Source organism: Typopeltis vanoorti, chromosome 1 (genome assembly GCF_054136105.1).
Source record: "Typopeltis vanoorti isolate ZY-2024b chromosome 1, IOZ_Tvanoo_1.0, whole genome shotgun sequence".
NCBI lineage: Eukaryota > Metazoa > Arthropoda > Arachnida > Uropygi > Thelyphonidae > Typopeltis > Typopeltis vanoorti.
In genome coordinates, this window is record NC_143549.1 from 33,989,007 (window position 1) to 34,003,988 (window position 14,982).

The following is a 14,982-nucleotide window of genomic DNA, read 5'->3' on the forward strand; positions in this document are numbered from 1 at the left end:
GTTCCTTACATTGCACAAAAATATAGTCATCATCATTAAATTCCTGTTATGTATCCTTTGGGTGGGGGAGAGGGGGTATAGGAAAATTATGGTGGTATTACATGAAAAAGTTATGCCATTATAAACTTCAACTATCAACAATTTTCTTCCAAATTAATCTATTATCTGTCAAGATGACAACATTATCAGATCTTATATTTCTGTCTTTTTAAGGCACTTTTTACTGTATCAATCCCTCTACATCTTGGTCTCACTATTGATCTTTTTCCTTCTAATCTGGCAAAGCACACTTGTTTTGCTAATCTTTCCTCTCCCATTCTGTTTAAGTGACCATACTACCTAGCGCATTCCTGAATGCTAACAATAGCAAGTTCTTTCCTAATATCCTCATTTTTAATATGATATTGCCATTGACCATCTGTTCACTGCAATAATCTTTCTCAGAACTCTCATATCTGCAGTCTTTAGTCTTTTATCAAGTGTTTTATTTTTAGCCCAGTTCTCAGATACAGAACTTAAAATTGGTTTGAACACTGTCTTGTATACAGCTAATTAAGAGTTTTGACTAATTTCTTTCTTATTCATATAAATTTATTCAGCTGATTTCTTACAATACAAACCTTACTAATTCTGTTGTCTGCTTCCATATTTAATTACCATCTTCACTAAAAATTGCATCTGAATAACTGAAATGTTTTACTTGTTCTATAAATTAATATAGGATAAGTTGATGTTTTCAATGTTTCTGTCTATTTTCATTGTCTTTGTCTTTTTATTATTGATGGCTCTCATACCAAATTTATAACAACAGTTATTCAATTTAGCCAGGGAATCTTGCAGACATGTACTGGATTTATTAAGAAGTATAACATCATCTGCATAAAGTAAAAAGCTAAGATTAACATTACCAATTGTCATGTGCCTTTTTAAGATTCATGAAACGTAAATAGAGATCCTTGTTGGATTCCCAAGATTTCTGAACGAAGAGCCAAAGTGAAAATCTGATCTTAACACCCTTCATTTGGCTTGAATCCAGCTTGTTCTTCTCCAAGCTTCTCCTCCACAATTTCCTCAGCCATTTCTCAGGTATACTTGCATAAATTTTTAAACGAATACTCAGTAGGGAAATACTTCTATAATTCTCAGACTCAGTTTTGTTTCCCTTTTTATAGATGGGTACTAAAATAGCTCTGCTACAATCATCTGGAATTTGATCCTCTGACAGGGGCTTCTGAATTATGCGACGCAATCACTGTAAAGCCTTTATACCTTCATATTTGAGCATTTTTGGTCGAATTTCATCTATCCAAGCTGCCTTCTCACATTTTGTGTTTTTTCATGACTTTTTCTACTTCAAGTATGAATATTCATTCTTGACTGCATTCCTGTTGGAATTTTTCTACCACTGTGCCTATGTTGTTTGTTTCATTTAGCAGATCTTCAAAGTAATTACTCCAAACATCTAGAATATCTTTATCTTCAGTTTTCATGTCACCTTCATCATCCTGGATTCCTTTTATAGCACTTTTCTTCCATTTCTAAGCTTTTTCAATAATTTCATGAGTATTTTGCTACCTTCCTGATATTTATTTTCCATGTTTTTAACATGGAACATAACAAAACTTAAACATAACAAATAAATGTTAACATAACAAATCTGAAAGCACACCCCAACTCAACATCACCAGAGTTAGAGATAAGTACTATCAACATAAGAAGCTTGAATGGCAAAGATATAGAGCTAGCTGAAGAATTAGATAAGTACCAGATCGACATAATAGGAGTGACTGAAACAAAAATGACAAAAACTGGTGAGATCTCTCTGATCAATAAATACAAAATGTTATATTCAGGCAATGATAATCAAGGAAAAGAAGAGGGTAGCCATAGTATTCAACACTAAATATGAGGCTAATCTTCTTGAATGGCAGGCAGTCTCAAGTAGAATGATGTGGGCAAATATCAGAATGGGGAACTGGACAATGTGACTTATTTGTGCCTATGGTCCCACAGAAGGCTCTACTAAGGTAGAAGTGGAGGAATTTTTTGATGCTTTAGAAAAAGCAACCAACACAATGAAAAAGGAAAAGTTGGTCCTTGTTGGGGAGCTAAATAGCAGAGTAGGAAATGATTGTGAGACATGCGAAAATATTTTGGGAAAATTTGGAGAAAAGAGCAAAGCTAATAACAATAGCAAGTACCTGTTGGATTTCTGCTCAGGACATGGACTGGTTATTACTAACACCATGTTCCAACATAAAAATCTGCACAAATTCACATGGAGAGAAGAAGCAAGGAATAAGAAAAGTCTCATTGACTATGTCATTGTTGATAGTGATGTTTTCTCCTTGGTGCAGGTCACCAGACTGTAGAGAGGATTTGAAATTGGAAGTGATCACTATTTAGTCTTGAGCAGGATAAAATTGAATTTCATACTGAAAAGAATGACATGTAAGAAAGTTTTAAAGCGAATAAAAGTTGAGCAGCTCGCCTATGTGAACTGTAGACTAAAATACACAAAGATTCTTGGAGAAAAAATGAAAGAGTTTGAGAACAAGAACCAAACCTTGGAGATTCAGTGGCAAACCTTGAAGAGAACCCTGATTGATTCAGCCAGAGAGGCATGTGGTGAGGTTGTGTGCAAGGATAAAAAAATCAGAACTCCTGGTGGACACAGGAAGTTAAAGAGGCAGTGAAGGAAAAGAAGAAAGCATATCAAAAGTTCCTGGCAAATAAGTCAGCTTTTACTCTTACAGAATACAGAGACAAATATAAGAAAGCTAAACACTGTGTAAAACTAGTTAAACAAAAGTCATGGGAGGACTTTGGCAAGAACATAGAAAATAAATATCAAGAAGGTGGTAAGGTATTCTGGAGGTTGTTGAAGCTATCAAAGGCTTGAAACGTGAAAAGGCAGCAGGAGTAGATGATATTAGACCAGAAATGCTGAAGTATGGTAGCATAAAAGTCTTACAGTAGCTGCAATGCATAGTTCAGAAAGCCTGGACAGAGGGACGAATTCCTGATGATTGGAATAGAGCTCTAATAGTACCCATATATAAAAAGGGATATAAAACTGATGTGAGAATTACAGAGGTCTCCCTACTGAGCGTTCCGAGCAAGATTTATGCCAGTATACTTGAGAAACGCTTGGTGAAAAACAAGCTGGATTCAGGCCAAATAGAGGCTGTCAGAATCAGATCTTCACTTTATGACAAATAGTTGAGAAAGCATGGGAATATAACAAAGATCTGTATTTAAGTTTTGTCGATCTGGAAAAGGCATACAACAAAGTGCCAAGAGAGAAACGATTCAATACACTACAGTTATATGGTGTCAATGGGGCATTATATCAAGCTTAGTCTTTATTTGATTTGCAAGTCAGCAGTTAGAACTGAAGGAAGTACAGGAAGATGGTTTAATGTTGAATTTGGTGTGAGACAAGGATGTACATTATCCCCTCTGTTATTCATTATCTATATGGATCACATTATGAAGGAAAGTGGCATTAAACATGATATCAGAATTGGAGATGTTAATTTCAGCTCTTTGCTTTATGCAGACGATGTTATACTTCTAAATAAATCTGCTACAAGTTTGCAAGATTCCCTGACTAAATTGATCAATATCGTTGAAAATGTCAACTGTGTTTGGAAAGGAGAACCTGTGGAACAAGTAAGACATTTCAGCTACTTAGGCACGATTTTTAATGAAGATGGTAAATTAAACATGGAAATAGACAACAGAATCAACAAAGCTGGCATGGTAGGAAGTCAACTGAATAAATTTGATAAATTCATTCACTTGATAAAATTAGTAGGTAAAATTAGTCAAAACACTAAATTAGCTGTATATAAGACAGTGTTCAAACCAATTTTAACTTATGGATATGAGAACTGGGTTAGAAATAAAACACTGGACCAAAGACTAGAGACCGCAGATATGAGAGTCGTCAGAAAGATTAGAGGCGTGAAGAGATTGCATCAATGGCGATATCATATTAAAAAAGAAGATATTAGGAAAGAACTTGACATTGTTAGCATCTAGGAATGTGTTAGTAGAGCTAATCTCAGGTGGTATGGTCACTTAATAGAATAGGCGAAGAAAGATTAGCAAAACAGGTGTTCTCTGCCAGGTTGGCAGGAAAACGACCCAGAGGAAGACTGAGATATAGGTGGATTGATACAGTACAAAGCGGCTTAGACGATAGAAATATAAGTTCTGATAATGTTGGAGTCTTGACAAGTAACAGTCTGATTTGGAGGAAAATTGTAGATAGGAAGTTGGTAATGATGTAAATTTTTCATGTAGTACTCTCATATGCTGTACACCCCTTGAGGGTACATGTCAGGAATTTGATGATGATGATGTTTTTAACAAAGTCTTCCCATGGGTTGTGTTTAGCTAGTTTAACACAGTACTTCACTTTCTTACATTTTTTTTTCTATATTCTCTAAGAACAGAAGCTGACTTATTTGCCAGGATCTTTCGATAAGCTTTCTTATTCTCCTTGACTGCCTTTTTAACTTCTGTTTAACTGAGTTCAGCATGGAGTTCTGATTTTTCTATCCTTTTTTTTTTTTTTTTTTTTAATGTTGGCCTCGCACATGAAAGTTCACAAGACCTATAACAGTATGGTCCATGTGTGAGAAGTGATTAAGGAGAAAAATGTACTCTGTTGATATGTTTCTTAATTAGTGAGAGGTTGTATTCAGTGGGAAAAACAGTATAGGGGAGATTGTTGCAAAGAACAGAGGTGGATAGAATGAAGAAAGCTGATGAAAAGTTATTTTGGTGTGTTCAAAGCTGGACAGTGTATGGATGTTGGCCAGTGGCTGCTCTAATTTTTCTATGGTTAGAAGAAAGTGCAGGAATGGTAGCAGCCAATTCGGAGGAGCAATGCCCTTAAAAGTACCTATAATACAGGCATGATGCTAAAACAGAGAACTTATGATAAAATGACTGAAGGGAGTCTGTGAGGGAAGGGTAATCTATTAAGCAGATTGTCCTCTTCTGAATATCATCAAGAATTCTTAGAGAGGTCTTGGATTTTCCATCCCAAATGTGGGAACAGTACTCAAAACTTAAAGAGTTGAGAGGAAGAGAAATAATGTTTAGAACAGAAAAGAACATAAAACTGTTTTGATACCAAGTAGGCTATGTAAGTACTATGTTTGTACCAGGATAAACTGGATGAGACAGTCAACCCAAGAAAATAAAGCTGATCTTGAAAGGAAACTGGAACATTATCAAAATTGAGAGGGTATGGGATAGAATTTTTATTGCGGGTAATATAGGAAGCGTATTTTTTTTTAGCACTGAAATTTACTAAGTTTCTTCATCCCGTTTCAAGATGCTGAGGTCAGTGTTCAAGTTTCTGATTATGGAAGATCTTGAGGCATCTAACATTACAGTACTGCAAGGTTTATCATATGAGAAAGAGGAATGAAGAGTACTATCATTGACAAAGCTGTGAATAGGATATGAAATCAGAAAAAGGAGATTGTTGATGTGAAGGAGAAAGAGCATGGGTGAGAGCACAGAAGCCTGAGGCACTCCAGCATTGATAACAAAATCTGATGAGAAGAAGCCATCCACCATGGCACACAATGAGCAACCAGTGAGGAAGTTAGCAATCCAATCACAGAGTGTAATAGGGAGGCCATAAAATGGCAGCTTTTTTTTTAGGAGGCTTCAGTGCCAGATACAATCAAATGCCTTAGAAATATCAAAAGCAATAACATGATTCTCTCCAAATCTTTCTATGGTCTGAGTCCAAACTCACCACATGCCTCTCTGGTTGAATCTATGTTTTCTACCGAGTTTGCTGGTGAATCTCCAGGGGTTTGGCTTTTGTTTTACAAAAACTCATTCATTTTTGTTTCAATGATGTTTGTATATTTGAGTCTACATTTCACCTCTGAAAGCTACTCAACTTTAATTTGTTTTAAAACTTTCTTACACATTCTTCTTTTCAATATGAAATTCAATTTTATCCTGCTCAAAACTAAAAGGTGATCACGTCCTGTTTCAAATCGCCTGTATGCTCTTGTATCCTGAACTAGAAGGAAAACATTACTATCAACTATAATATAGTCAATGAGACTTTTCTTATTTCTTGCATCTTCTCTTCAAGTGAATTTGTGCACATTTTTATGTTGGAACATGGTGTTAGTAATAACTAATCCATGTTCTGAACAGAAATCCAGCAGGCATTTACCATTATTATTAGCTTTGCACTTTTCTCCAAATATTTGCAAAATATTTCTATATCTCTGGTAATCATTTCCTACTCTGCTGTTTAGATCTTCAACAAAGACAAACTTTTCCTTTTTCATTGTGTCAGCTGCCTTCTCCTCATCATTCTCTAATGCCTCAAAAAATTCTCCCATTTTTTCCTTGAATAGCAGGCAATATCTACTTGATATTGCCAGCTATTCAAGAAGATTATTCTCATATTTATTGTCGAATAATATAGCTACTCTCTCTTTTCCCTGATTGTTATTGCCTGATAACATTTCGTATTTGTTGCTTAGAAAGATTTTACATGTTTTTGTCCTCTTTGTCAATTATGCCTATTATGTTGATCTAGCACTTATCCAAATACAGTAATCATTCCTCTATTTCTAAGTTTTCTTTCAATAACCCCAAGAAAAAAATATCACCTTTCTGATATTTATTTTCTGTGTTCTTACCAAAATCTTCCTATGACTTTTGTTTAGCTAGTTTACTACATGCCTTCGCTTTCTTACATTTTTCTCTGTGTTCTATCAAAGCACAAGATGATTTACTTGTCAGGAACTTTTAATATACTTTTTTCTTCTCCATAGTTGAGATCAATAGAATAGTATATCTAACAGGATGCTGTTATAGGTCAGGGAATATGGAGAATCTTGACTGTAAAATGTTTAGCCAAATTAGCTGGGCCAATAAAAAGATGATCCTAATGGGAGATTTAAATTATAGGAATGTGAATTTGAAAGAAGAGATAGTGTTGTAAAATTTGTACACGTATTACATATATGTGTACATATATATACATAAATATATGTTTATGCTATGTCTTATCTCCCACACTCTATAGTCTAGCAAATTAATTTTTGTTTATCGACTGCACCAGCTAGACTATGTATTGAAAATGAGGGTAAAAGATATTATTCAAAGAAAATGCAGGGATCAGAAATCATATTCGTATTCCCCCACTTTAACTTAATTTATCATTTAGTCAGTAGTGGTGATTACATAAGATCATACATATTACTTGCACACAGATCTGAAATTTGTTTGGAGATAGTGCATTGGCACCTCACAGTTCAGTGTGTTGTTTACAAACTATTTATTAAGATCCAAAGAATATTTACAGTATACACATTAGATAAATACAAATTCCTCATTCCTCTAAACTTTGATTCTGAATTATCACAACACCTAAACATAACATCATATTCATATGATCATGAGACACACACAAACACACTGGTCTAGTCTAATTAACTAATTTCTATACAATATCCCAATGACACATTACATACAATAGATTCATGTACATTCCACACATATTTTCAGAAATATAGTTACAAGTTTCTCCTTCACAATTTGCATTAATCAAATGTTCTATAGGAATCTTCCTGACCTTTCTTTCATTCACTGTGTTGATTTCTGACTTCCTAACATCTTGTCACAATGTCCCCCTTCATGTAGGTGATCCATGTAGATGATAGCCAAAACTTCTCTTCTATTCCTTTCGATCACGAATGATTGAAATCTTCAAATATGAGCTTGAGAATCCTGAAGGCAAACAAATGAAGCCTCTCTTTTCTTCTTCTGACCACAGATGATGGTGATTACAAGCAAGAGCAAACATTGAGAATCCTGTAATAATTTTGCTTATTGTTGAGGTGCCTTATACAGGGTGTTCGGGATAAATTTGACAGTTTCGTAAGGAAAAAGAAAATCTTCTTTGTATCTATTAAATTTAATGAATTGACAAAAAAATATTACAGGCAGAGTTAATTACAATACTATCAACAAGATTTACTCAAAATAACCACCATTAGCATCGATCACAGCTTCAATTCTGCTTCGGAACCTCGAACAAGCTGATGCTACAGTCTCCCTGGGAAGGGCCGCAAAAACTGTTTTAATTTTATCCATTAACTGGGCTTTTGTATTACTGGAAGTGCGATTGGTGTCTTTTTCAACTGCGCCCCATACAAAATAATCCATGGGGTTAAGGTCTGGGGAGTTTGGAGGCCAAACATTTGGACTGGTGAAGTCGTAGAAATTTTCAGACAACCATTTTTGACTTTTCCCAGAGGTGTGGCAAGGGGCCGAATCCTGCTGCCATACATACGGCCTACCATTGGCTACCCTTGTTATCCAGGGCTTGACTACAGTTAGCAACTCCACGAACAAAGCCCGAATTCCAATGCCAGGGTTCTTCAACACCTGTTCCTGCAGATTTGCGAGGAATTCTGCTGTACGAACGCAATCAGATCGTCTGCTAGGGATCTTTCTTCTTGCTACATCCTCGTAGTCACCATTGCAAGTCTCTAGTTCATGCCTGATTGTTTTTACTGTATTCAGGGAGCATTGGGCAGCAGTCGTAATATCCTTATTTTGATGGCGGGCACGAATCATCATGATACAAGTTATTCTCTTCCATGATTCAGGTGGGTTCCAGCTATCCATCCTTTCTGACATCTTGTATATGAATGAAGAAGGGTCCAAACTTTTAAATGAAGAGAAGTGTGTGTTAATACATGTAACTTACGGAAAAATATAATTAATTATAAATATGTCAAATTTATCCCGAACACCCTGTATGTATCTAGCTTCCTTTGTTTTCACATTCGCGTGCTTTCCAAACATGTCACATGCTTACCTCCGGGTGTGTTGACATCATCTTCATGCACTTTTCAACTTCTTTGTCTTTGGTACTTGTTGACCTTTTTATGCAGTGATGTCATCTTTTGCAAGTCTCTGTAACTTTTTTCTCTCATGATCTCTTTGTTCTTTGCTAATCTCACCATAAATTTGCTGATTCATGTGTAGTAACAAAGAAAATTTCCTTTTGCTTAACACAATAACATATAGGGAATAATATTTCATTGAACAATTTACATATCCTGAATCAAAACCATTGAAATCGAGCATGATAAGTTATTGAATTACTTATCATGACAGATTTTATAGTATATAGCAGTGGTTCTTAACCAGTGTTCCAAGGAACACTTGTGTTCCGTGAACTGGTTACAAGTGTTCTGCCAGTGAAAGGTGTCACATGACACAGTTCTGAGTGTAATTGGCTACTCTGAATAAAAATGTCGAGGGAATTATTTCCGTTATAACAGAACAATTAACAATATTGTAAGAAAAGATTTCAAGTTACTTTCCATCCTTAAATACACATAATTATGACTGGATACGAAATCCATTTGGCACAGTTAATACATGATATTGTGAATTTTCGTTTCAAGAAGAACAATTAATTATCTTGTCAATGGATCGTATTCTCAAAATGAAATAACTCTTGAAGAATTTTGGGTTTTTGCCCAAGCTGAATACCCAGTGTGAGCTCAGTTTCGCAATCTTAACCCATATAAAAACTAAAAAGTGTGAAAGACTTACTAATATAGACAAAGAGATGAGGGTAGCTATATCATATATTAGACCTGATATTGCTGAAATCTGCAAAAGCTGACAATCTCAAGTATCGTTAAAATAAGTTCCATTTTTTATAAAAGGTAAGTACGTGCATATTTTTATTGTTAGTTTTATGAACCTATTGCTTTTGGTGTACCCCAAATTTTTCTTATAATCAAAAGGGTTCCGTGACTTTGAAAAGGTTAAGAACCACTGGTATATAGTAACAAGGAGAGTAAACTTGTTGAGTTTCTGTGAGATAACTATTTAAAGCAGCATGTGATAAAGCAAAAAGGGTTTACCAGTGTTAGATTTGGTGACATCCTCACAGGATGTAGCTGTGAATGAGGTATCAACACTGTCACCTGTTGGTGAAAGTGATTGGGTTGATGAATTGTGTAAGAAAGATATCAACAGTGCATGGGAAATGATAAGGCAGTATCTAACACAACAATGCATAGCTGCATACCAAGAGTTAAGTGAATAAATAGAACAGGAATGAGATGGATGAATGGTGAAATCAAGCAAGCAGTGTTACAAAAGCAGTTGTTAGGGAGGAAGTACAAAACAGCTTGCAGTGAACAGATGCATGAAGAATATAAAGTGAAGGCCAGAAAACTGACAAGCATGGTTAACAAAGAAAAAATGGAATATGAGAGGAGGTTGGCCAGTGAGGTCAAAGCTAATTTAAGAGAATTTTTCTGCTTTGTGGCAAACAAAAGGAAAAATAATTATGACATGTTGATGCTGGCAGATAGTTAGGTTAGCAAAGTAACCATAGTAAATTATATATTGGAATTATTTAACAAACACTTCGGTGTATATCATAGTGGTGTGAATTAGGAGAATTCAAGGTGAAAGAATCTGAGATCTATCAAGTGTTGCTCAGGTTAGATGTTAATAATGCTGTGAGAATGGATGACATATTACCATGTATTTTTAAAGAATATGAAAAGAAGAGTTAGTCATATCCTTGTCCTAGTTATTTAATGAAAGTCCTGCAGTGGGAAGGTGCCTAAGGAGGGGAAAAGAAGGCAAAATAATATCTCTCCACAAGCATGGCTCGAGAACACAAGTTTTCAATTATAGACTAGTCTGGATATCTGGAGTCATGATCAAAGTGTTGGAAAAATTGGTTAGAAATAGAATAAAGGATTGGGTTGATTGACATTAGATTCTCAATGATAGTCACATGTCAGAAGTTTTTTCATTTGGTTATACTATAAATTAAAGATATCAAGATATTATATACTTGGCTTAATCCTTTATCCAAGTGAAAGCAAACAAAGTTTGTGCCTGGATGACAACTTTATATGAGCTGCCCAGTCCTGAAATATTTTCAGGACTGGGCAACTGTATAAAGAAGCTAAGACTTCACATCACTTGCCTTAGTATCCCATAATGCAAAGCACATCTCCTTGCAGACATGTATAATGCTATGCATTATGGGAAGGGTCACTACCAGGACTGGTTTCACCCTTTATTGAGGTCTCTTCAGTGGGAGCCAGACCCACAGGTGATACGAAGGCTGAAGTAATGCAGAAGTCATTTTCATATATGAGTCGCCAAAATGTATCACACCTTATTATTAAATCACTCTGGATTAGAGAAATTTGTTGGAAGTATCACCTCTGGGTCTGGCTCCCACCGAAGAGACCTCGATAAAGGTCGAAACCAGTCTGGGTAGTGATCCTTCCCATAATGTATAGCATTATACATGTCTGCAAGGAGATGTGTTTTGCATTACTAAGGCAGGTGATGTGAAGTCTTAGCTTCTTTATACGAGTTGCCCAGTCCTGAAAATACTTCAGGTACAACCTTTGTTTGCTTACACTTGGACAAAGGATTAAGCCAAGTATATAATTTCTTGGTATCTTTAATTGATAGTCACATGGATTTGTGAAGGGCAGGTCTTCTTTTAGCAATCTGCTTTTAGCAAGCAGCTTTTATATTTTATGATAAGGTGAAACCTATGTTGGACAAGGGAGAATCATATGCAGTGATATTCTTGGACTTCACAAAAGTGTTTGATAGATTACCCCATGATGATTTGTGTACAAGCTGCAGAAGATAGGAATGGACAATATATTGGTTAGATGGATCAAAGATTGGCTCTCTGAATGATACCAGCACAGCAAGTTGCGTATGATGGAGCCATGTCTCAGCAAAGGAAATGATCAGTGGCATGCCTCAGAATCCTGTTCTTGGGCCCTACTCTTTAACTTGTTTGTTAATGATATTTCATGTGGATTGACTGGAGATCTTCAAATGTTTGCCAATGATGCAAAGTTAGGTAGAATGATCAGAAGTAGTACTCATATTTATTCTCTACAGGAAGATTTGAATAGATGTTTAGCTTCGACAAATTAGTGAGGTTGCAGTTTTAATGTTAATAAATGCAAAGTGTTACTCTTTTTGATACAGAGATATAAGGATATATACTGTATTGATGGAACTGTACTTCAGGAAGTAGATGGGATTTGGATCTTGGAGTGATGATGGACAGTGGACTGAAGTTCTCAGGCCCATTGCATGGGTTGCAAAGACTGCACATTGTATTGCTACTAAGATAAAAAAATACACTGACATATAGGGATAAGGAAGCGATGGAATAAGGCTTACCAATACCTTATATCCATATAAGGCATTGGTAAGTCATATATGGACTATTGTGCTCAGATTTGGTCACCTGGTTTTCACTGTGAATTGGAAACACTAGAGAGAGCCCAAAGACAAATAACCAAAGTCTATTCTGTAGTGCTGGTTATGAAGAGCATTTGAGAGAATGTGGATTACAGAGGTTGGTGGATAGGAGGAAAAGAAGGGATATGATAGAGACCTTCAAGTTAGTTAACAGATCTATCAGATTAACACAGAAGAAATTATAAAAAGAGTGGATGTTAAGAATGAGAGGCCATCTCTGGAAGTTGTATAGAGATGTGGTGAAGAATGCAGTGAGGACTAGATTTTTTACATGGAGAGTTGCTAATGAGTGGAATATATTGCTTAGTGCATTGTGAGTGCAGGTAGTATGAATAATTTCAAAACTCATTATACAGACATGTTGTTAGTTGAGTGGGTCTACCACAATAAGTTTGTTGACTCCATGGAGGTTACCAAATAATAATCATAATCAATTATAATACAACGCTTCACAATTCTGATTTTTTTTTCTATCCTTGCAGACAACTTCAGCACCTAAATCTCTGGCTGAATCATTCGATATTTTCTTTAAGGTCTCAAAAGGCCTGGTTGTTATTTTCAGACTCTCATTTTTTTCTTTAATAACATTTGTTTATATGAGTCTACAGTTTATCTCTGCAAGCTGTTCAAACTTTGATTCACTTTTGAAACTTTCTTAAATACTCTTCTTTTCAATAACAAATTCAATTTTATCCTGCTGAAAACTAATTGATCACTTCCAATTTCAATCGTCTGTATACTCTTGTGTTCTGAAACAGCATGAAGATAAAGCCATCCACAGCAATACAGTTAATGAGATTTTCTGATTCCTTGTATCTTCTCTCTATATAAAATTGTACACATCTCTATGTTGGAACATAGTATGATAACTAGATCATGTCTTGAACAGAAATCCAACTGATACTCACCATTATTATTAGCTTTGCTCTTTCCTCCAATTTTCTCAACATATTTCTATATGTCTGTTATTCACTTCCTACTCCAATAATGATCAGCTTTTACTTTTTTCCTATACCAGCTTCTTCTCTAATGACTTGAAAAATTTTTCCACCTCTTCCTTAGCATAACCTTTTATGTGACCCTAAGCACAAATAAATCTCATCATTCAATTCCCCATGTTTATATTTGTCCAAATCACTGTACGTGATATTGCCTACTCCAAGGAAATTATCTTTGTGTTTGTTACTGCATACTATAGCTACTTATAAATGGTATTATAGAAACAAAGAAAGCAAAAACAGGCTAGACTTTCTTAAATATCATTGGATGAACATCCAGTTGTTATTTAAGAAAGTCTAGCCTGTTCATTGTAAACTATATTTGGTCACATAGATAGATAATTTAAACCGAAATATATTGATTTATTAATTGACCAGATTTTAAAACATATAAAATGCCTACAAGTTTCGCCAACTGAGCTGTTTGGCTTCTTCAGGGCTTATAACAGTAAAAGAAAACTCAAAATCGCTAGTACAGAGCAAATAGAGTAAGAATATCATATAAATTAAAAATTAAACAGACGCATAACATTACACGCATGGAGCGTGTTGTATTAGTCACTGTTGTGCGAGCACGTTCTGTAGTTTTTAGTTAAATGAAATTCTGGCAAACTGAGTGATCTTATTAAAGATTTCCATATGTCAGATATTATCATTCCCTGGTTTCTGTTCAGATTTTCTCCAGAATGGAGAACTACTACAGCTTCCTTGAAATTTCTTCCTTGAAACGGAAGTCTTCTTCTACATAAAGCATGGAACTCCTATCAAAACAGCTTAGTTGGTGAAACTTGTAGCCATTTTATATGTTTTAAAATATGGTCAATTAATAAATCAATATATTTCAGTTTAAATTAAAGTCTAGCCTGTTTTTGCTTTCTTTATTTCCAAAATACCATTTATGCTAACATGGTGCTGTAATTTGCTGCCAGTTCCACTTCTTTTCTGTTGGTACTACTTCTTATGTTAGTGATGCCTATCTTGAATTCTTGTGCTATCAAGTGTGAATTTGTTTGTTTCAATAGCTGACTTTTCACTTCTAGTTCCCTCATGAAAATAGCAGGGACTTGTTTAACTGGAAAACACTCAGGCAGCATGTGGCATGACTTTTCATGTTGTTGTACCATTCATTGTCTTTAATAATAATAATAATAAATAAAAATTAAATTTTGATTAACTTCAGCTAAATCATTTCAGCCAAATCACAAAGAAAAATAATAATAAATTAGTGTAGTATTAGTTTGTTATTATTTCACTAATAAACCATTAATGGGACAGCTAAACTTTCATTATATACTATTAAATTTACCTGTGTCATTTTTTCGACAGGTGTAGGGATTCCATCTATTACCAAAGGAGGTAGTTCATGAAGAGTGGGATCATCATGAGCTTGAGGTGGTGCTTGCTGTGCTAGGGCTGATTCAAGTTCTTGTATTATTACATGCTTACAACTTCTTATCTGTAAAATAAACTAAGTCTGAAGATAAGCATGATAAGAGTAAAACTGAACTTAACTATTAAGTTAATAAACTAAGAATAAAAATGTAGAGCACTTCCATAATGATGATGCCCTTTGGTTCAAATCTTGTGCAGAACACAAGAAAGCATTTAAAAGAACTTTTCAACTATGTTGGTCAGT

The 14,982-nt window shown here is 35.0% G+C and overlaps 1 protein-coding gene across 9 annotated transcripts in view; it reads right to left on the reverse strand.

Moving 5' to 3' along the window:
- The window catches only part of LOC150109879 (DNA-binding protein P3A2-like), a 343,228-nt gene that overhangs the window by 140,570 nt on the left and 187,676 nt on the right, over nt 1–14,982 (reverse strand). For all 9 annotated transcript variants that reach the window (XM_090397115.1, XM_090397108.1, XM_090397155.1 and 6 more), the window contains one exon: nt 14,653–14,802. In XM_090397115.1, coding sequence (XP_090253241.1) covers nt 14,653–14,802 — 150 coding nt within the window. The remainder of the gene's footprint in view (nt 1–14,652; nt 14,803–14,982) is intronic.